The sequence below is a fragment of the Dendrobates tinctorius genome, unplaced genomic scaffold (assembly GCF_039654945.1).
Source record: "Dendrobates tinctorius isolate UK_male_01 unplaced genomic scaffold, ASM3965494v1 ptg000360l, whole genome shotgun sequence".
Classification (NCBI taxonomy): domain Eukaryota; kingdom Metazoa; phylum Chordata; class Amphibia; order Anura; family Dendrobatidae; genus Dendrobates; species Dendrobates tinctorius.
The window spans coordinates 2238360-2263114 of NW_027362026.1; the positions used below are offsets into that span (position 1 = coordinate 2238360).

Consider the following 24755-nt stretch of genomic DNA (forward strand, 5'->3'; position numbering starts at 1 on the left):
CAGCGTTCTCACAGTTTCCTATGGGAAAGAAAGTTGCAAGTGACCTTGTACAAATACAGAAGTTGGTATTAAGAGGAATTTAGAGTTTAGATTGTGGAGTCAGACAAGGCCGATGATTTTCTATAAATATGAAATAAAATAATTTAGTATACATGAATAATATTCAATGTGAGAAAATTAGACCCCTGAGACCAGAGTATGGATACCAGAGATGGGAAGGAAATTCACGTGAAGGTTGTATATGTCAGATCTGTAATTTCAGGTCTCAAAATGCATCACAAGTTTGTTACCAGAGATGAAGGCATATATTGATCTATATACGGACAGGAAATACTAAAAATCCCTATGGACGTATCTTTTATACATGAATATTTATTTAGATATGCTGTGTGCAGTTACACTGGGTTCCGGTTTAGGCTTTGAAAAAAAAAAAAAAAAAAATGATGAAGCAGCAATCTTGTAACAATAAATTGATTTTAATTATAATTTTGGATTACAACAACGCTTCAATTCTCAAACCGACACAACCTTCCACACCTCTCCATAACACCATGTGCGTCTTCTATGTGTGTATATATACATATAAACATACATACATATATACACACGTTACATAGGCTTCACACAGACGCCTCCTCTATGCTCTGTACAATGGGCGTGAACTGTGCGCATATAAATACATCGATGGGGACAGAATCAGCAGGACAAAAGCAAACTCTTAATGCGCTGTTACTTGTTAATTTGTGTATATCGCCATTGACTTGCATTTTCAAAGTGTTTTTTTTTTTTCCTACAGCAATCCAGAAATAACTAACAGTCACAGGCCGGCATCTAACTATGGTTACACAACGTATGGCCAAAGCTAAATCTGCCATTTCTGTGGATTGGATGCCCGTATTACCGCGCAGAGTGGAGTCTCTACACACGCTATATACAACCAATAGGCACATTTTCACATAATGGAGCAGCTCTTGGCACGGTCTTTTCGCATTTCTGTCTCGCTTAATAGTTCAGTCCGTCCAGGCAGCTGAGAGACACGTTTCAGTCCCCTCTTTGAGTTGCTACGTTTGAGGTTCTTGTGAATGCGGTTAACAGACGCCAAGGTGGTCACGTGAAAGACGTCCCTCACGCTGTTCTCAGACACCTTCGAAGAACATTCTACGTAAGCCACAGCTCCAATCTGACGGGCCTGAGTACTACCCTGGAATAAAATGGAAACCATTAACAGATCATTAAAACATCCATGCATTAGTATATACTATTTTCTATGTACCTCATTAAAGGGAACCTGTCATCGGCCTTGTCATACCAACTAAAACTATGACCTTAAACAGCGCCTGTGCTGCATTCTGCAAATGCTTATATAACCCCCAGACTCCCCCCTGTAATACCCCCCAAAACCTTTTTAATTTCTCCCGCACTGCATGGTAATCCGATCGGTCCGATAAACGCGGTTTTGAGCCTCTCCATCCCTCCCCCCCCCCTCCCTGGCTGCTGCTCGCCGTCCTCCTTCCTTGACGTGGATGACGCGCACATTGCTGGGCGACATCTTGCACCTGCGCACAGAAATCGCGGCTCACGCCTGCACATTATGCTTTGACCTACTTAGGGCAGAGAAGAAAACACTGAAAAAAAAAAAATGCATGGGGTTCCCCCGTAATTTTCATAAGCAGCAGAGGGAAAGCTGACGGCTGAGAGATGATAATATTCTAGGGAGGAAGGAAATATCCCTAAAGGTTCCAAGGCTACTAATATCAGATCCCAGCTGTTTGGCTAGCATTTACTGGTTATTTTATGGGGGGGGACCCCAGAAAAAAAAAAAAAATTATACTCCCCTTACGCTCAATCCATTGAAGCACTTGTAACCTGTAAAAAAAAATCCATTCTGTCCCACGACGATTCGGATGATTCGGAGAGCAGTCACATCAGTGACCACTCTCCCAGTCATCTGGATCACACTGACAGGAATGTAATAGCTCCTGCACTGTCTAGTGCTGAGCTCCCGTGAAAAAGTTTACTGGAGTTCATAGCTGAGCCCCAGTGAACTCATGGCACCACTTGCTGAGTGAGAACTTTCTCATGCAGCGAGTTGTCCCATAAGTAAGTTCACCAGAGTTCATCATGTTTGAATTCCGGTGAACTTTCTCACAGGAGCTCAGCGCTAGACACTGCAGGAGCCATTATGCTCCTGTCCGTGTGTTCTGGCTGTGCGGGGATAGAGATCATCTGGATTGTCATGTGACAGTATGGATTACCTTTATGTCGGACAGGTGAGGGATACGGTTGTTTATTATTTTTCTTTTTTATAGGAACAAAGGATTCAATGGAATAGGTGTAAGGTGAGCATAACTATGCTTTTTTATTTATATTACAAATAAAGGAGTCAATGTCTTACTTTCAAATAAAAAGACTTGTATTATGGATGTGTCTTTTTTATAATCTAACTATTGGGTTAGTAATGGGGAGTCTTATAGACGACTCTCCATTACTAATCTGTGGGCTTGATGTTGGCGGCCATAGAATAGCTGACATCAACTCCACAAATATTATCCCACTACCACTGCAACAGAGCAAATGGGAGGAGCCGGGCAAAGCTCCAGAATTGGGAGCGACTGCGGGTTGCTATTTATAGGCTTGGGGGGCCCAATATCCATGGCCCCTTACCAGCTTTCTGCTGTAGCTTGCCTGGTTGTCAAAAACAGGGGAAGCCCACTTTTTTTTTTTATAATTATTTACTTAAATAATTAAAAAAAAAAAAAAAAGGATACGGGACCCCTTTATTCTTGATAACCAGCCATGGTAAAGCTGACAGCTGAGTGTTGCAGCCCAAATCTGTCAGTTTTGCCTATGCTGGTTATCAAAAATAAAAGACACCACATCATTATTTTTTAATTTATAGCATAGACTGATTAATACTCCCATCACCGGTGCCAGCTCTTGCTGCTATCAGCGACAGCAGGTGTAGGCTGATGGGAGTAGTACCCTCTCATCAGTCTACGCCTGTGACCACTCACGCTGTCAAAGCAGCTCTCTGAACGGAGGTAATCTTACCGCCAATCAGATCCGCTGGTGTTTATTGTACCGTTATGCAGATAAAGATAACAGCGTGGGAAATCCCGAAGTTCGGGGTGCCGAACCCAAACAGTAACACAGACTTCCTGGTAAAGTCCATGTACGGGGTTCATGCCCGAAGCCTAAGTGTTCAGTACTGTTTAGGTTCACCCATCTCTACTCATTTTGCCTTTTTGCACAGTTAATTCTCTTTTCCACTGGGTCTATTACATCATGTGATTAAAAAACAGATTACCCGAACCCTTTTAAGCTCTATGCAGAAACAGGAAGTGTATTTTCCCTGCATGATTAATCAGTACCAAAGTCCCTGGCAGGGGGGGGGGGGGGGGCAGAGCATCCTAGTCAGTAGCTGAAGAGGGGATGACTTAACCAGAGACGAGAGACTTCCTGTTTCTACATAGCGCTCAGAAGGATTCAGATAGTCTGTTTTTAATCACATGATCTCATAGATCTAATGGAAAAGAGAACAATTACCTGGGTAGAAGGGGAAAATGAGCAGTTGTAGGTACACAGCGCTATATAATATGAGAAATGCAATTTATTAAGAGGATAAAAACGCTCATGGGAGTGCTTCTTTAACTAGATTGATATTTTAGACTCTGAGTTTAAGCTATTATTTGATTTTCATGCATCTGAACTTCATTATAAACTAACAGGAAAGTGCATTCTTAAAGTACGTTTACATGATTGGTGGCAATATAAGCCCGGTGCTATGATATGACCAATGATTTGATAGTCTGTTTACACAAAGCAAAGTAAATGATGCACACTCCGCAATATACACTAGATTGCTGAATGCGCATAGGCTGTCGGTTTACAAAGGATGATGCACCACCAAGGACAATGATCTTTCACGATGAGCATAAGATCATTTTATCCGATGAAGGAGCGTTTTGCTCACTCAATGGGTGAGTAGGAGTCTGTTTAAATGGCAATATAATTGTGAAACAAGTGTTTTTAGCAATACTCGTTCAAGATGAAGTGTAAAAGCCCTTTTATAGCCAGACCAGATCACTGGACAGTTTACAGCAGCAGAGGAGTATGTTGATCTTGTGTGAGACAGTGACCCATTCACGCATGTAAATTATTTAGCTGAAGCCAGTGCAAAATAAGAGGACACATTAGAAGAACCAGAGGTTTATAGTGAACAGACAACTATGTCATCAGGGCTCAATCAAAACCCTGATGAAAAATATCAAAGGCAACAATTGCATCTCAATTTGATTTCTCTACTGTCATATGACACGTGATGCAATGCCTGTTAATAAAGCTACTCTAATATATAGCATCAAGCTGCCTTTCACTAGAGCTCACCAATATCGTTAAATAATATAAAACAGACTTATTCCTTAAAAGACAATAGCTTATAGAGCTTTTATATTTTGTAGCATTTTATGTAAACTAATAAGGAGGGGGATAATACAAATGTATTCAGTAATTAAATAATATTTCATAGGCAAGAACTGTATTATGTATAATAAGGCAATTTTTCACTGGAGCTTTTCTTCAAGGGGAATATGTTTTTATATATTATAACAATCAAATGTTAATTGGAGGAAATATTATAGGAAATTAGCAAAAATCTGAAATTTGCATGTCATTGCATCTTTTTGAGCTCCCTAAACTATCAGTTCAGAAATCTATGGGTAGGAGAAGACGAACTGATTGATGTATAGACTTGTGTGAAAAGATTTAGTTCAACTGGTATTCCAATCATTGACGTCCCCTCTAATTCTCGGCTTAGCGGTCATGGGGGCAGTCCTAATCATTGATTGTCAGTGTCTATAATGTTCTGTTGGAAGATTAGACTGTATATTCAATGTGGCAGATTCCCTTTAAGGATGTTCTGTATCTGACATATTAATTTGATTACTTGCAAAAATATTTTAAGAGAAAATATAATTGTATACTACCAAACTTCATGGACTCTGACCTGTCCTCCTCAGCGCCAATTTCACCTTGAACTAAAGACTGGAAGTTTCTGGAGACTCCTGGTCCCAGTGATAAATGTACTGCAGAACTCCTTAGGCCTCTTTCACACTTCCGTTTTTGACAATCAGTCAAGATCCGCCGATTTGGAAAAAAAAACGGATCCGCCATTTTTCTTAGCGGATCCGTTTTTTCCCCATTGACTTTCATTATTGGCGGATCTTGACGGATTGCCGTCCGTTGCATCCGTTTTTGTGAGGATCCGCCACAATGTTGGTGTCCGTCAACATCCTCAAAGATTTCCAAACGGAGCTTGCAAGGATTTTTTGGGCGGCGGATCCTCCAGACACTGATTTAACCCAAAATTCTTTCTGGGTGCCAGACAAAAAAAAAAAAAAAAAAAAAATTCTCTCTCTCTCTCCCCAGCGGTTCCTTTAAATTTCCTCATTTTGCGGATCCGTCAAAAAACGGATCCTGTGGCATCCGTTCACATCAGTTAGGAACGGATCTGCTTGTCCGCTGTTTTGGCGGATTTTAACTGACACAAAAAACTGAAGTGTGAAAGAGGCCTTAGCTACCAATTGAAATTTCTAATACTGGCTAAAATGTTTAGGGTCAAATCATGCACTTGATCTGGAGATGATTATTACCTGGAATAATATAGGAGAGACTAGTTGATGGGGCCTTGCTACCCTGACAAGCTTTAACGATTCCAAGCCACAGATTTCTAAACACACTTAATTCTGCAAAGTTGAGATGTGGGCACTTTCGGTTATTGCCCACATCAACTGACACTATTAAATCAGATTAAAAAAAATGAAATGATTACTGAAAGCCATAAATAATGGATTAGGCCAATCCTGCCATGTTTGTACTACATAGATACTGTACCCACCAAGGAAATGGGGTCATTTATAAGCTGAAATGCACAGTTGTGTGAAAAAGTGTTTGCCCCCTTCCTGATTTCCTATTCATTTGCATACGTGTAACAGTTAAATGTTTCAGATCATCAAACAAATTTAAATATTAGACAAAGATAACACAAGTAAACACAAAATGCAGTTTTTAAATGAAGGTATTAAGGGAAAAATAAATCCAAATCTACAGGGCCCTGTGAAAAAGTGATTGCCCCAACCTTAAAACATAAACCACAGTTAATTTATCACATCTTTGGGAAGCAGAGTTCAAATTCCCTTGCCACACCCAGGCCTGATTACTGAAACACCTATTCGCAATCAAGAAACCAATTAAATAGGACCTGCAAGACAAAGTAAAGTAGACCAAAAGTTCCTCAAAAGCTAGACATCATGCCACGATTCAAAGAAAGTCAGGAACAAATGAGAGACAAAGTAATTGAGATTATCAGGCTGGAAAAGGTTATAAATCCATTTCTAAAGTCGTGGAACTCCAGCGAACCATAGTGAGAGCCATTATCCACAAATGGCAAGAACATGGAACAGTGGCGAACCTTCCCAGGAGTGAATGGCTGACCAAAATCACCCCAGGAGCGCAGCGACGACTCATCCAAGAGGTCACAAAAGACCACACAACAACATCCAAAGTACTGCAGGCCTCAGTTCAAGTCAGTGTTCATGACTCCACCATAACAAATAGACTGGGTAAAAATGGCCTGCATGGTAGAGTTCCAAAACGAAAACCACAGAACATTAAAAGGCTTGTTTCAGTTTTGCCAGAAAATCTCTTGATAATCCCAAAGACTTTTGGGAGAATACTCTGTGGACTGACGAGACAAAAGTTGACCTTTTTGGAAAGTGTATGTCCCATTACATCTGGCGTAGAAGTAACACAGCTTTTCAAAAAAGGAACATCATACCAACAGTAAAATATGGTAATGAGATCATCTGGTGCTGTTTAGCAGCTTCGGTACCCAGAAGACTTGCCGTGGTAAATGGAATCATGAACTCTGCTGTCTACCAAAAAATCCTGAAGGAGGATGTCCGGTCATCTGCTCATGACCTCAAGCTGAAGCAAAATTTGGTTATGCAGCAGGACAATGATACAAAACACACCAGCACATCCACCACTGAACGGCTTAAGAAAAACAAAATTAAGACTTTGGAGTGGCCTACCCGACTGAGATGCTGTGGCATGACCTAAAAAAGGCAGTTCGTATTCGGTAACCCTCCAATGTGGCTGTATTACAAACAATTAAGCAAAGATGCGTGGGCCAAAATTCCTCCTTAATGTTGTAAAATACTCATTGCCAGTTCTCACAAATGCCTGATTGCAGTTTCTGCTGCAAGGTTTAGATTTAGGGGGCAGTCACTTTCACACAGAGCCCTGTAGGTTTGGATTTCTTTTTCCTTTAATTAAAAAGACCTTCATTTAAAAACTGCATTGTGAGTTTTCTTTTTGTTATCTTTGTCTAATATTTACATTTGTTTGGTGATCTGAAACAATTAAGTGTGACAAACATGTAAAAGAATAGGAAATCAGGAATGTGGCAAACACTTTTTCACACAACTGTAAGAGGACATGGCCCCAGTAGTCAAACCGAAAAAAAAAAAATGTTGATACTTCCTGATGTGAACAGTGACTTCTCTGTCATAAAGTGTTATTAAACTAAAACCTTATTTAGTAGTGGCCGTAATCCAGCTGCTCTTAACATCAAGCCGGCTACTCAGACAACTGCTAAAATTACCAAACTGCCTGTGAGCCAGAATTTCGACAAATTCATTTTCCCCTCCATACACATAAACAACATTTTCTCTTTGTCATTTTTGTTTAGTCTGCTGTGAACTGGCTGAAGAGAACATGGTTTTAGGCCATTTTATCTATGGGAATGTAAATGTCTTGTGCAAGGGGCTGGAGAGGATGTGGATTAAGACATGGAAGGAATGAAGTGTGGGAACTGTGTAAACACTGGCCGAGTCAGTCCTTTTTAGGAACATGTCATATACCAGGAATCCCATCTCTAACCTTACTATTTTTAGCACATATACACTGTAAATTTAGAGAGAAAGAGAGAGAGAGAGAGAGATTTTTTTTCCTGCCGCCAGAACTGTATTTGGGGTTAAATGTCTGGATGGGAAACTCTTCCGGGCATGCTCAGTGTGAAAAAGCGGTTCCGTGCAGAGAAAAAAAACATTTAATTGTCCGTCCACTCAAGTGAGCGGACACCCAAATTTTGGCGGATCCGTCAAAAAACGGATCCAACGGATGACCATCCGTCAAAATCCGCCGCTAATGCAAGTCAATGGGAAAAAAACGGATCCGCCCAAAAAAATGGCGGATCCGTTTTTTTGCAAAACGTTGGATTTTGAAGTATAAAAGTGCATTTTTTATGTTTATTGAAGTAGCATTTTGATTTTTTTTTTATACAGATCTCTTTTTACTGTTCTGGAAATATTTAATTTTTAGGTACTTGTGAGGTTGTGAATGGCATACATAAATTTAATTTTTAGGTACTTTTGAGGTTGTGAATGGCATACATAAATGTTTTCCACTTATTGGGATCCTTTGGAGAGACTTACCTGTTCGTGTGTGACCGGGATAAGTCTCTGTTTGGACAGTTCCCGTAAAGTGTTCAGATCTGTCCTCATGTCAAGTTTACAGCCCACAAGAATGACCTTGGCACTTGGGCAGAACTCCTGAGTTTCACCTTGCCACTGTGGAATAAGAGTAATCAGGTCACAAAAGAGGTTGTATATTTAGATATTCATATCATTTGATGCTGTATTTCTCTAAAGACCCACATACACAAAGTTGGCCGAACTTGCTGTTATCTATGAAGATTTCCAAAAGGACCGTCCTTTTGTTCACCAGGGGATAAAATCACTGACAGAAGAGTTTATCTTATAGAGAACGCTGGAACAGTTGGCAGGCCTGAGCATAAAGGAGCGTGGTGGGGGAGATGGAGATGACCCGGCTAACAGCCATCTAATGTGTATGAGGACCTTAAAGGGTTTTCCCACGAACAACATTAATTTTAATCAGTAGATCTTAGAATATTTTCCACAATTGGATATGTTTAAAAAAAAAAAAAAAAAAAAAAGTTACTGTGCTGAGATAACCTTATAAATGTGCCCCTGCCTGTGTACTGTGTAATGGCCGTGTCTGACCGTACAGGGATATGGTCTGATCACACCACAGCTCCTGGGCAGGGGAGGAAGCAAAAGAGTATACAGACAGGACTGCAGAGGATCGCAAATTATTTTTTCAAGTAAAACATTTCTTAAAGAAAAAACACAGGCAGGGAAATGTTTTACTGCACAAAAAGAATAGTCTGTGATCCCCTGCTGTAATGTCAGTATACCCTTTTGCTTCCTCCCCCGCCCAGGAGCTCAGACCACGTTACTGTACAGTCAGACACAGCCATTACACAGTACACAGGAGGGGCACATTTATAAGATTATTTCAGCACAGGAAAAAAAAAAAATTAACATATGAAAGTGTGGAACTTCGTTATTCAAACTTAATTTTATTCCAAGATCTTAATTAAAATGTACTTTGTCCGTGGGAAAACAACTTCAGCTAAACAAGAGCTTTTTTAAAAAAAAAAAAAAAAAAAAAAAAGGGGTATAAATTCAACTCATAAAATCAAGTGCCTTATTTCTAGCATGATAGGGAGGATTTTTTTCCCCTAATATGGAGGAATTAGCACCTGCCTCAGGCCTTGCTCTGGATCAATATATTTGATTATCGGTTGAATTTGATGGACTTTTTCAACCTTGTAGATAGTAATATCCAGACTGCACAGCGAAGAAGACTTCTAAAATTGCGGAAATTCTGCGTGTTAGGTTAGGTTCACACAAGAGTATAAAAAATATTTAGAGTTTCACGCAGAAAACACGAGACTATTTGTTCTCACTTGTCATCTGCGTGCAGCCCATCACACAGCTGACCAAATGATCACTGTATGCTACTGCCGATCATCAGTGTATACAATACATAACTTTACACCCGCTGTCAAATGAATATTCATTGGCCATTGCTTGCTTTAAATATGGCATCTATGGCCCAACGGGAAGCTCTTCAACACAAGCCCTGTGCCTAATGGCCAGTCAACAATATCCCTTGATGACCATATAGAGCTCATGTAAACTACAGTGCTCATGTAATATATATATATATATATATATATATATATATATATATATATATATATATATATATATTTGTTCAAATGTTCAGTTTGTCTGATTTTTCTATTTATAAGTATATTCGAGAGTAAAATGTAAATTGCTCTTTTATTCTATAAATTACTGGCATGTCTCCAAATTTCCAAGCAATGCATTTTGTATTTTTTTCTGACATAGAAAAATGGTCAAAATTAAAAAAAAAAAAAAAAAAAATCAGGTTCATAATCATTTAGAAACAACAATACTAACGTTTTAACTCAGGAAGAGTTCAGAAATCAATATTTTGTAGAATAACCATGATTTTTAATCACCGCTTTCATGTGTCTTGGCATGCTTTCCACGAGCCTTTCACACTGCTTCTAGCGCAAAAATTTAAGCAGTTCTTCTTTGTTTGATGGCTTGTGACTATCCATCATCCTCTTGATTACATTCCAGAGGTTTTCAATGGTCTGAAGAATGGGCTGCCCATGACAGGGTTTTGATGTAGTGGTCTCTTAATTTTTGCCAGAGTTGTATAAATATATATATCCCTGCATCTGTATGTATGTGATCTGTAAACTAGAAGTACCAACCATCACATAAGTACTTAAGGCAAGTATATAGGTCTATTTATCATACAAATCATTTTAGGCAATGTTTGGCATATACAGTACAGACCAAAAGTTTGGACACACATTCTCATTCAAAGAGTTTTCTTTATTTTCATGACTATGAAAATTGCTCATCAAGAGAATGCCAAGAGTGTGCAAAGCAGTAATCAAAGCAAAAGATGGCTACTTTGAAGAACTTCCGGGTTGTAACAACTTCCGTCCAGTTGTAACGTCACAGCACACCTCTTGCCATGTTAACCCTCAACACACCACTCCTCCTCAACACACACCTCCTCTCACTCTTTCACTCTTTTCACATCTTCCGCCGGCGCCATCCTGGATCCAGACGTTGTCCACACCGGCGTCGGGGATCGTGGAGCAGCGGCAATGACGGCGTGAGTATGAGAGACGGAGCGAGAGAAAGGGTCGTATGTGAAGTGAACGAGTGAGTGGACGTGAGTGGCGATGGTGAAAGGTGAGAGGAGTGTGTGTTGAGGAGGTGTGTGTTGAGGGTTAACATGGCAAGAGGTGTGTCACTATCCTCCCGATGCGATAGCAGCGGGCCTTAATCTAGTAAGACATTTTCAGTTGTTTCACACTTTTTGTTAATTATATAATTCCACATGTTAATTCATAGTTTTGATGCCTTCAGCGTGAATCTACAATTTTCATAGTCATGAAAATAAAGAAAACTCTTTGAATGAGAAGGTGTGTCCAAACTTTTGGTCTGTACTGTACTTTGATCAAATCAATTTAAGACCGTTAACCCTTAAAGGGTTTTACTTGGATAAATACATTGTGCATTTTTCTGATGCTCAGGATCTCCATTCACCCCATGCAGAATTATATGGAGTATAATACATAATTGATGAGTAGTAAATGACAAGTGTTGCCATCTGCTCCCAAGCAAGGTCACAGAAGGGTACTATCGAGCAAGGAGTCTTGTGCAGCTCCGTCTCTACCTCCAGAATCAGTGTGGGTCTGTGTTGTGTGTTCTCTATACAGATTAATAAATGATAAGTTTGGCTTTTTGAGCCCCTTGTTTAATGGAACACATTCATTCCCCATGCTGAATGCTAAGTAGCCACATTTTTCTTATTTGTTGAGATCATTTGGCTGCAATCAGACCTCAGTTTCACATAACAAACGAGGCAGCGGATTCAGCAGAAACCTCCCAGCGAGGGCAGGAAGAAGTGTTACTCGCTGACAGAAGGAACACACTGCCATCGTCTGCCTTGTAAAGACTGCCGAGAACAAGTTTGTCCTGCATCACAAATGAGAGAAACTACTGACTAAATCCCTGAGTCATTAAAATAAATTGAGCTGGCATTTACTGAATCCAGTATTTTGCTGTTCATCTCCAGAGATCCATTCAGCCTAAACCTAATGGTGAGAATGGGTCAAAGACTTATCCATTGCATATCTATACGCACTGAAAATAAACTAGATAGTCCATAATGATATACATACTGCAATGTTAACGTCAAACTATACGCACAAGAATAGGAAGAGTCTTCAATATAGCATGCTAAGTGTATATACCCAAAGGGGTTGCACCAGTTTTAGAAGTTATCCCCTAAGCTTGGAATGCCACCGAATCAAGGAATTGGGGCTCTTGAAAGTGGAGGAATGGTCGATCATGTGCACCTACACTCCATTTTTTTCTTAATTGGAGTGCCAAAGACCAGACGAACATTGCACTTGCTCATGTCCAGTGGTCCCATACGGCAGGTTCACATAGCGTTATGGCAGTCTGTTTAACGGATGCGTTACAAAGCGGCATTAACGCGATGTAACACATCTGTTAACACACCCATAGACTGCCATAACCGAGTGCATCGCTAACGCATGTCAAAATCGGCATGCGTTAGCGATGTGCCGTCATGCTGTGACGGAACCTCGGGATGCGGTCTACAGCGTTCGAGGGTCCGTCACGGTTAGCGCAGACATCAGTTAAACAGACTGCCATAACGCTATGTGAACCTAGCCTTAGCGAAGAGGTGTGCATTGTCGACCACCGCCCTGAACATTGCACTTGCTTATCTCCAGCGGTCCCTTAGAGAAAAGGTGTGCATGGTTGACCACCGCCATAAACGTTGCACTTGCTTATCTCCAGCGCTCCCTTAGAGAAGAGGTGTGCATTGTCGACCACCGCCCTGAACATTGCACTTGCTTATCTCCAACGGTCCCTTAGAGAAAAGGTGTGCATGGTTGACCACCGCCATAAACGTTGCACTTGCTTATCTCCGGTGCTCCCTTAGAGAAGAGGTGTACATGGTGAACCACCGCCCCAAAACGTTCCACTTGCTTATCTCCAGTGGTCCCTTCGAGGTGTGCATTGTCGACCACCGCCCCGAAAGTTGCACTTGCTTATCTCCAGCGGTCCCTTAGGGAAGAGGTGTGCATAGTTGACGACTGGCCCATTCACACTGGGATCATCAGAGCCAAGTACACAGTTTAAAGTTCAAATTTGATACAATTCCTTTAAGATGAAGACATAAGTATCTTGGAATTATCTGGTCCTGGTTGCACACTGTGCAATAATCTGGATATCTCAGCAACTGTCCCAATAATGAAGGGTGAAGCATAGGTCTTTAAAAAGGTTGTTTACATAAAAGAATACATTTATGCTAGGGAATTTTGTTATATGGGAAGCAGCCACCAGGTTTTCACCACCTAATCTGAGGGCACCACGATGTAGGGAGAGACACTCTGGTTCTAGTGAGAACTTGGCTGCTTGCTGTAGTTTTGATAAAATCACCGTTTTGTTACCATGAAATGATCATTAGAGGACTACTAAACCTGCTGCCATATAGTCCTCCATATTCATAGGATCTGTATAACCCCGCCCCCACCACAGCTTTCTGTGCACAGGCAGAAAGCTGACCATCAGTAGTGTGGGCAGGGTTATACAGAGCTCAGTATTCAGAGAGCTGGTAGATCTGCAGCAGATAAAACTGATTTTCTAAAAACTGCAGGAAGCAGCCCAGTCAGTGATACATCTCTGGAATCAGGGTATCTGCCCCTATATCATGCTGCTCTCAGATGGTGTAGCATAAACCTCATGACAAATAATGGTCAAGAGTTATGCAGTGCTTAACGTGCCCTGTGATAACGCAGCAGAGATACTCAACACATTTCACAACTTATTGTGGGGGTCATGTGATCCACTTCTTGATAGCAAACCCTTCCAACCTAAAGGCAATGGGGGGTAATCCCTTTGTAGGGAAACTGTACTTTCAGCAAACTTTGCACAAATCTGATCTCTCCTCAGAGAATTATGTTACTTTCCTCTCTTATGAGCCACTCTTTCACCCACATCCCAGTATCCTGAAATCACCATTAAAGGGGATGTCTGACCTAAATTGATAAGCCTGTAGTCACCAATCTTGTGTGACTACAGACTTCTGAATCTCCCCAGCACACACACACTATCACTAAACAGCACACCGGGACCAGTTTAATAGCTGAAAACGAGGTGACAGGTTCCCTTTAACCATTCTATTACCTATATGCCCAGTGGGTGACAGATTCCCTTTAAATAGCAAAGAAAGATGGGGATACCAAGCGCAGTAAGATCTTATTTGGTAAAAGGGTATATAGCACAAGGATATAAAGCTGCTCACCTTATTTGTTGGGGGGTGCAACTCACAACTAGGAAACAAAACGAATAGACAGCTGCTGCTGCAGGACCCTCCAGTCAGGGACCATGGCATGTAGATCAAGTATTGGAGGATAGGAGTGGTGATCTGCACTGAATTCCAACAGAAATCCAAGAGATGTTGTTCAATAAGGAACGACGCGGTTTATTCTCAACGCGTTTTAAGTTCATCAGGAGAATATGATTCACTTGCTGAAGAAGTTAGATGTTGAAAATAAAATTGTTCTGCCCTGCCCAATTCCCGGATTTCTATTGAATTCTCTTAGCAGTGCAGATCACCACTCCTATCCTCCAATAATTATATAGCCTGTTAGGAGTTATTACTAAAGGATCAGACTGGTTAGGCTTTACTTTAGGATCAGAATGGATAGCACTGTTGTGTGTGCACATACTCTCCTACTTGTAGTAGAACATCTTTCGAATGGCTCAAATTAATGAAGGACAATATCAGAAGTCCATTACAAAGCCTCAACCTTAAGACTTAGAGGAGGGGAGACCTAGCAGGTTTAATGAAGGCCCAATGTCCCAGCACTGACATTCCCATTAAGACCATCACCTATATACTGCTCCCCTAAAGACGACCTTGTCAGAAAGGCGGTATACTTTGGGATGAAGCGTTGCTGAATCTACATGACATAACCAGACACTCAAACCCCTGATGTCACCACCAGAGCAGCAGGGCTCCAATCAGCCTCCGGCACTGACAGGGGACTAAGTGCTCCTGATTGATAGTACTCAACAGATCACCCGCACATAATGTCATAGGCTGAACGAAAAAATGGCCAATTTCAGAGACTGACTACAGCCTGGCATGGCTCTTATGCAATTAACCCTTCAAATGGCATACAGGTTTTGTGTACCTCTGAGGCCCCATGATGTGATGACTCTCTAATGGCTAATCATTTAGGAGGACATCGTTGTGGCTCTACGCTCCTGTTCACGTTCGCTTGGCAGCCACCGATTACGGCAGTCTCAGATAGTGTTTTCTTATCTTGACCGGAGTGATATGGAAAAATAAAGGAACAACAATGTTCATCTATTCATCTTGATTCCCCGCAGAGAACACAGCCTCCTCTATTTGATGAGACAAGTCTTGTTTAAATTATAAGTACAAGTTGCAGCGGCGATGAAAGGAATCTGCTGTACGCCACGGTCCTGCCTCCCATCCTCGTACACACTGCATAATGCGGTTTAGGGCCCAATCTCATTGCCAGCCCCTCACTGCTCTGCTTAATGAAACACACCATTGCTGATTGCTCAGCACCATTATGTTAGAGCTGCAGTGTTCTCACATAACCGATTGCCTCTCGTAAGGCGACATGATGGTACATAAAACAAACTAAAAAAAACATTGTGTCTTCATATGTTGCTGATGCACCAGTGCCCCATGGTAAATAGCAGTGCTATGGGGTCCACAGAGAGAAAGCTTTGACTGATGCAAGGTAATGTCAAGCAGAAACATCACGGTGGTCATGTATCAGTTCATTTGTATAAAAACGGTTTAAATTGCAGTTCAATCAAAATATGCAATTATGTATTATGGTTATTTTTTTATTTATTCATCACCTGCACTGGACGGAGGTTTCGTCATACACAAACAAAACAAGAAATGTATACCTCTCGTCGCTTACAAAGTATTGATATATTCGGCCGTACTGTACAAAGATTGACAACACTCATGTCAGTCTGTCCCCAAAAAGGATCACAGAAATCTTTGATTGAAACTCCTGTGCTTCTCTTACAATTCGGGGTACAGCTCAGAGTGTATCACCCACTAAATCTGTCAGCAGGTTTGGCTATTTAATCCGAGGCAAAAAAGCTTGATTACAGGGATGTGTCACGTAGGCCGGGGTCACACTGCGTTATAGGCAGTCCGTTGATGGACTGCGTCACACCACGGTATAACGCAGTCCATTAACACTGCCATTCAGCCCCACACTGAATGTTAAAGCGGCACGCGTTCGCGATGTGCAGTCATTTGCTGACGGAGCCTTGGACGCGGCCTGCAGGCTCAGTCACTGCTAGCGCAGATGAATCATCAGTGCTAGCGGGTATAGCATAACGTGATCGCATTATACTATAATGTTAGCAGCCCGTCAACACTATGCGTTGAACGGGATGCTAAAAAATGATGTGAACCCAGCCTTAAGCCCCCGTCACACATTGCGATCTCGCTAGCGAGATCGCTGCTGAGTCACAAGTTTTGTGATGCAACAGTAATCTCACCAGCGAGATTGCCGTGTGTGACAGCGATCGGCCCCCCTGCCAGGTATCGCTGTGGAAAAGTCTGGACATTTATTTTGTCGCTGGTCTCCCGCTGGCCAGTACGCATCGCTGCGTGTGACAGGCGGGAGACCAGCGACCAGGAGCTGGTAGCTAGGGTAAACTCAGGGTTTCTAAGGGGCGCGCGGCGCCTAGAAACCCGATGTGTACCTAAGTTACCAGCGCGCTGATGCAGGGAGCTAGTAACCAAGGTACACATCGGGTTTCTAAGTGCCGCGCGCTGCCTGTTTGGCAGCTCACCAGTGATCATGTAGCGACACACCAGCGATCCTGACAAGATCGTATCGTTGTCGGGATCGCTAGTGAGTCGCTATGTGTGACGGGGCTCTTACTGTGTGTTGTAGTTTCAATACAATCACTTTTTATCAGCAGGAGATCATCACTAGATGACTCCTTGCAAGGCATTCCAGCTAATCTGTGTGACCCCGCCCCAACCAATGACAATGCCGTGTATACAGGAAGCTGCCAATCAGGGGTGTGGGTGGAGTTGTGCAGAGTTTAGCATTCAGAGCACTGCTACATCTACAACAGAGAAAATTGGGACTTAAAGCTGCACCACAGTCCAGTAAGTGACATCACTGGCATCAAGGTCTGTGCTCCTACATCATGCTTCTCTCATATTACATAGCAGAAACCTGTTGACAGTTTCACTTTAAAAATTACATCTGAAAATGGGATGCAAGAATTCCTTAATATTTCCCCTTTCCCTTAATTGGTCATGGGAATACAGTGTAGAAGTATTGAAGGCAAGATGCTAAATGTAAAATGCAGTGACTCACATAATTTGAGTCCCTATTTCTCTATTTTCTTCTCATTTGCGTCCATATTGAAATCAATAACATCAGGAAGTCCAGGGAAATCGGCAGTGCCAGGAAACAAGGGGAAAACATTACCTATTGTATATGTAGAGTTAAAGCAGTATCCAAGCGGCAATTGGCAAAGAAAGACATACCGTACTTTATATTAATGCACTGGATGCAAAGAAATGCCCCAAAACCTTAAAATTATAGTGCAGTAGTGGACCAATATTGACTGGGGTCATCATAATAAACATCTCATTGCCTTGATGAGATTATTTACCTACATTATTTTCTTTACATAAATCTACAGTGCTTTGCAAAAGTATTCGGCTCCATGGAACTTTTCAACCTTTTCCCACATATCATGCTTCAAACAAAGATACCAAATGTAAATTTTTGATGAAGAATCAACAAGTGGAACACAATTGTGAAGTTGAAAGAAATTTATTGGTTATTTTAAATTTTTGTGAAAATTCAAAAACTGAAAATTGGGGCGTGCAATATTATTCGGCCCCTTTACTTTCAGTACAGCAAACTCACTCCAGAAGTTCATTGTAGATCTGTGAATGATCCAATGTTGTCCTAAATGACTAACGATTGGATTCAGGTCTGTACTTTGACTTGGCCATTCTAACACTTGGATACGTTTATTTGTGAACCATTCCATTGTAGATTTTGCTTTATGTTTGGGATCATTGTCTTGTTGGAAGACAAATCTCCGTCCCAGTCTCAGATCTTTTGCAGACTCCAACAGGTTTTCTTCAAGAATGGTCCTGTATTTGGTTCCATCCAGCTTCCCATCAATTTTAACCATCTTCCCTGTCCCTGCTAAAGAAAAGCAGGCCCAAACCATGATGCTGCCACCACGTTTGACAGTGGGGATGGTGTGTTCAGGGTGATGAGCTGCGTTGCCTTTACGCCAAACATATTGTTTGTCATTGTTGCCAAAAAGTTTGATTTTGGTTTCATCTGACCAGAGCACCTTCTTCCACATGTTTGGTGTGTCTTCCAGGTGGCTTGTTGAAAACTATAAATGACACTTTTTATGGATATCTTTGAGAAATGGCTTTCTTCTTGCCACTCTTCCATAAAGGCCAGATTTCTATAGTGTACAACTGATTGTTGTCCTATGGACAGACTGTCCCACCTCTCTGCAGTTCATCCAGAGTGATCATGGGCCTCTTGGCTGCATCTCTGATCAGTCTTCTTGTTTGAGATGAAAGTTTAGCGGGACGGCCGGGTTTTGGTAGATTTGCAGTGGTATGATACTCCTTCCATTTCAATAGGATCGCTTGCACAGTGCTCCTTGGGATGTTTAAAGGTTTGGAAATCATTTTGCATCCAAATCCGGCTTTAAACTTCTCCACAACAGTATCACGGACCTGCCTGTTGTGTTACTTGGTCTTCATGATGCTCTCTGGGCTTCAAACAGAACCCTGAGACCATCACAAAGCAGGTGCATTTATACGGAGACTTGATTACACACATGTGGATTATTTTTATCAGTCATTTAGGCCAACATTGGATCATTCAAAGATCCACAATGAACTTCTGGAGCGAGTTTGCTGCACTGAAAGTAAAGGGGACGAATAATATTGCACGCCCCACTTTTCAGTTTTTGAATTTCCACAAAAATTTAAAATAACCAATAAATTTCGTTCAACTTCACAATTGTGTTCCACTTGTTGTTGATTCTTCACCAAAAATTTACATTTGGTATCTTTATGTTTGAAGCATGATATGTGGGAAAAGGTTGAAAAGTTCCAGGAAGCCAAATACTTTCACAATGCACTGTATGGTGCATTAGGCCATTTTAGAGACTTGCCTACTGGTAAAACCATTGGAGATGAAATGCCTAAAGGAAGGGGAGGAGAGAAAGAGGAGGCAAGGAGAGGAAGGGGTAGGAGGCAGTGGAGGAGAGGAGAGAAAAGGATGTGGAGCAGGGGAGAGAAAATGAAGTGAAGGAGGGGAGAGGAAAGGAAGTGGAGGAGAGAAAAGGAAGTAGAGGGGAGGAGAGGAAAGGGAGTGGAGGAGAGCAAATTAAGTGGAGGGAAGGAGAGAAAGGAAGGCTAGGGAGGGATAATGGAATCTGAAAGACCAGGTCACTTTGGTTAATAATGTAACTCCTCTTTTTAAAATGGTCATACTGGTAAGAAAACTTGGTTCATCACTCCAGCCACTGAATGTGTTACAGTAATTGAGAAATTTTACTGCAAGCCTTACTGGACCAACAACTGGGGACAGTAAGTACAATCTATACTGTCTGCCAAGTAGGTTAGTACGATATGAGTCTATTACGCACTAAAGTGATTAACAGATCTGGAATATGGAAAATATTTATTTATAGGGTTAGGTTACTTCATAGGAAATGTCAAAGACTAATGATATGAACTAACCAGTGACCTGTAGTTTGGTGCCAAGTACCAATGTAATACAGTTACCTAGCGCACATTTCTTGTGGCTTATTAGTTAGCACTGCCATGACTTATTCCTCATGCTCTTAAAAGGGGAGCACGTTCCTAACATTTGCTTGTGTGCATCAGACGTCTCTGGTGCTGCGGGACTTGCCATATTGCACCCTTTGTTTGTAGTAATCTTCTAAAGCTTCTGATCCACACTCGGCTGTATATATAAATATATTACACAAACATACAAACGCCCACGCATGCAAACTGCCGTCCTGCCTTCACGCTCATAATGGGGCCAACTAGTCTATCGACCACACACCGACAGCAGAGACTTGTAGCTCAAGTGGAATTTGCCTGAACGGAGGCGCGGTACGAATCTGTGAACGCGAAATCACTTCCAGAGTGTCTTATACAGCTCGCTTTGTCGTGAACAATGTCCATTCACGCAGCAAGCCTGTTATTAGAGCTACTGTGGAATTATAAGAGGGGCTGGAATCAGGTGGCTGAAACCAGCTGTTGCCTCCCCGTCTTCCAGCAATGTCGCTGCCTGCATCTTATTTCCACACTAGAAAGCAAAAAGGCACAAGAAATCACAGCCTGCTGCTTGTTTAATGACATCCTATGCCACAAATGACTGTTACTAAACAGTGGTCATTGCCAGCATGCTTAGGTGCAAGATATACAACCCAACAATCCTAAAGAGACATGCTGATGCGTAATATTGGTGATCGGTAAAATAGATCTTCCTTTGGCGTATTTACCTAGAAGGGTTAAACACCTGCCTGATGACACCCAGTGGCTTAGGGTACTTTTACATATGCTGAGAAACGTCTCAGAAAGCGGCAGTCAAAAATTACACTAGTGGATATCCTATGACAAACGATAACTTAGTTTGGTATAAAGGTTTCGATCAGCCATAACTTAGTGGATTACCAGTGATCATTCGCTACCTGACCTAGGCAATGACCAGGAAAGACATGAACATCGCAACCATCAGGAGAGTTTCATGCGATTAAATCTCTCGTGTGAACCCAGCACATCTCATTTACATGGGTGCTTGTGTTGCCAACCGATTATGATATTCAGTTCTGCATAGTTTTACAATCCGTGAAAATCAAGCAATTTTTCCAGATCCTTCTCTCGAACTCATCGGCCTATGTAAAAGGTCATTAAAGACCACAATAACAACTCTCCCCTACTGATCGCCAACATAACTGTGGGAAGAGAGCCCTCTGCAGGTTTGAATTACTCAATGGCTTATACTAAGGTACCAAGTTATTCACAATTATGTGTAATATGATATAGGGAGAAATAGGCAGATACTGATTCACTATGCAACATGGAAGGCATCAGATTGGCTATGTGGAGCTATGAATCAAGTCTCTTTATTTGGCAATCGGATGGATAAGTCTTTGTTTGGCAAATGTCATGAGAACGTTACCTGCCTTACTGCCCATTGAAAAGTCTGGTGGAAGATGGGACAACGCTCTTGGGTTGTTTTCCTAGGGTCGGCCTAGGCCCCTTTATTACAGAGAATGGAAACGCCAATTCTTCAGTATACAAGACATTTTGTACAATTGCATGCTTCAAACATTGTGAAAATTGACTTTTCAGAGAGGAATTTTGGCTTTGGCTTTTATCCCAAGTCATATGCCAAGGCTCGTTAAGAGTCGATATTGACTTTTAGGGTTGCTACTTCCTATAGGTGGCACTAGAGTTCTAGTCCTCTTCCTCTCTGAAGAGACAATTTGTATATTTCCCATAGGAACGTTGTGGCTTAAGTGTCTCCTCACTTTGACAAGTCACTTTCCGCAAGGAGAATAGTTACCCCTTTAATACAAACATTGTAGGAACAGTTTGGGGAAAGCCCTTTTCTGTTCCAGAATAACAGCTCCACAGCACTAAGCAAGGTCCATAAAGGCATGGTTGGACGAGTTTGGTATGGAAGAACTAGACTGGTCTACACAGACTAACCCACAATCAACTGTAAGCATTGAGAATTAATTATTGTATGGTAGACTCCTGTCCAAGATCAGGGTCTGACCTCAAACTCTCTACTGCAGGACTGCAAAAATTCCCTTAGAAACATTGCAAAATCTTGTTGAACGTCTTCCCAGAAGAATGGAAGCCGTTGTAGTTGCAAAGCACAGGAAAAAACTATATATTAATGCCTATGGATTTATATCATAAGAGCTGAAGGGTCCTACTAGTTTTGTCAAAGTGTAGCAGGAAGCAAATATATTCCTATACATACATATATAAAAAAAAAAATTAGAGGATTCAAGATGTGTGCTAGTAATAAAACTGTACCAATATGTATATAGAAATACTGCACTAATATGTAAAATATTTATGTGGATTTTGAAGCCGTTCAGTTGACTCATTCAATGCACAGAATATTAAACAGTTTTTTAAATCTTAGTAACAATCCATTCTGTAAAATCTAGTCTATAGCTGGTAAGACGTGATAGCTCATGAGGTTGTGAGATCCACTGCACAATCGCCCTAGAAATAATTTTAGAAAACAAAATGTTTTGCCATGCAATTTAATATCTCACTTTTTATTGCGTCTTTGAAGTCAAGGGAATAAAGACACTGAGTAAGTGAGAGTGCTTATACAGTGAGTACAGAAAGTATTCAGACCCCTTTAAATTTTTCACTCTTTCATTGCAGCCATTTGGTAAATTCAAAAAAGTTCATTTTTTTCTCATTAATGTACACTCTGCACCCCATCTTGACTGAAAAAAAAAAAAAAACAAATGTAGAAATTTTTGCAAATTAAAAAGAAAAACTGAAATATCACATGGTCATAAGTATTCAGACCCTTTGCTCGGTATTGAGTAGAAGCACCTTTGGAGTTAGTACAGCCATGAGTCTTCTTGGGAATGATGCAACAAGTTTTTCACACCTGGATTTGGGGAACCTCTTTCATTCTTCTTTGCAGATCCTCTCCAGTTCCATCAGGTTGGATGTTGAACGTTGGTGGACAGCCATTTTCAGCTCTCTCCAGAGATGCTCAATTGGGTACAGAAAGTATTCAGAAAAATTTAAAGGGGTCTGAATACTTTCTGTACCCACTGTATTTAAATGATTGGCCCCCTCATGATGCACAGAGCGCCTGTATTTGGTTTCAACAGTCATTCTGCACTGAAAGTCCTTTTAAAGTTCCTTTTACACCTATGTGGGTTCCCGATTACATCTGTACAATATGAAGCTGTAACACTGGAGATTACATGACACCTAAGGCCCCCTGTCACACATAGCGACGCACCAGCAATCCCGACAATGATATGACCTTGTAAGGATAGCTGGCGAGTCACTACACGATCGCTGGTGAGCTGCCAAACAGGCAGATTCACCAGCAATCAGCACCAGCGACATGTGGGTAACAAACGCGCGTGTCGCTTAGTTACCCGCAGTGTACCTTACATACCAGCGTGCTGGCGCAGGGAGCTGGTATCCAAGGTAAACAGTGGGTTTCTAAGTGCCGCGGTTTACCTTGGATACCAGCTCCAGATAGCTGATCGCTGGTCTCCTGCCTGCCACACGCAGCGGGGGCGGTCGCTGACAGGTGTCACACACAGCGATCTCGCTGGTGAGATCGCTGTTGCGTCACAAAACTTGTGACTCGGCAGCAATCTTGCTGTGTGTGACGGGGGCCTAAGACTGAGGTCAAACATTTGAATATTTTTTTTTATCATTTTGGCTGTGGAGGTTTGTTTTGTTTTTTTGTGGTGCTTTACAAAGAAATTTTATTGCAATATACATTTCCTCCGGCATGGTTTCCATCCAGCGCCACCCTTCCGGGGTGAAGACGAGGGTAAACAAGCAGGTGGGAAGGTGTATAGAAATGTTTGGCCACGCCATGAAGCACTGAGCGGTGGGACTTTGTTTGAACTGTCATTCTCTGATGACAGAGTGCCTTTAAGTTTTAGATTTTGTCTGAGAATTGACTAAGAAAGGAATTAAATCTGAATCCGCAGGTAGCGGAGTATGCCATTGATTTGAGTTAATCAACGAAGCAGACTGATGGGTTTCCAAAAATGGACAGATGTAAAAATAAGCATTGCATATTGTCCTTTGCCCAATTCAGAATTTGAACATGGACCCATATAAAGCCATAGCACTGAAATTCTCTTTTCTGGTAAATTGGTCAATTGTACATTCACCACAGCTATTCCACTTAGCATCAATTGTCATTACTGTTGATACCATACGATAGAAGCCATGAGAGTTGGAGGATAAGGAGTCTTTTCAATGATCTACACTAGTCTGCAGAGGAAGTCCCCATACATTATAAAGGAACCATTAATCTGCAGAACAGTCTAAAATATAATTATGCTAATTTCCATAATTAACCTTTTAAGGCTATTAAAGTATAATTATGTGGACAAATGTGGACTTATCCTTTACAGTAAAGTTTACAGCCTCCTGTGATTGCTCTTCACTCTCCATTACGGTTTCACCGCTGCCTTTTGCCGTATGTCACATTTTATGAAGACATTTTGAAGGGAATATTCTTGAAGGGGGCGACAGTAGGATATGGAGTTGCTTAATCTTCCTTCAAATTAAATTCTCTCCTAGTTGTTTCAAGCTCTACAAACTCTTTACAATCAACGCAAGGTGTTGGTGGCTTTGATAGGAACGTGTTAAATGGGAAATTGAACAGGACTAGGAAAAGATTTAGGGAAACGGAAGAAATTAAACCCCCCACCCCACAAAGAACTAATGAGCCATTAGTAGATCCGCTGATACATATAACAAGGCTTATGTAGCCGGCCATTAGGAAGGATATTAAGCCTCTACATACTTCTCTCCACTGTCGCCCTGCAGTGCCCGCTCTTTAAGTAGAGACATCTGTCTGGAACACAGGGGCATTGTGGGAGCAGTGTATGGCTCCATTGTGTGCA

The 24755-nt window shown here is 41.5% G+C and overlaps 1 protein-coding gene across 1 annotated transcript in view; it reads right to left on the minus strand.

The window, feature by feature from the left end:
* Window positions 1-455: 455 nt before the first annotated feature.
* Window positions 456-24755, minus strand: part of RND2 (Rho family GTPase 2) — a 116092-nt gene continuing 91792 nt past the window's right edge. The window contains exons 4-5 of the mRNA XM_073562596.1: window positions 8496-8630; window positions 456-1201 (exon numbers count right to left, since the gene is read on the minus strand). Coding sequence (XP_073418697.1) covers window positions 953-1201; window positions 8496-8630 — 384 coding nt within the window. The 3' untranslated portion in view covers window positions 456-952. The remainder of the gene's footprint in view (window positions 1202-8495; window positions 8631-24755) is intronic.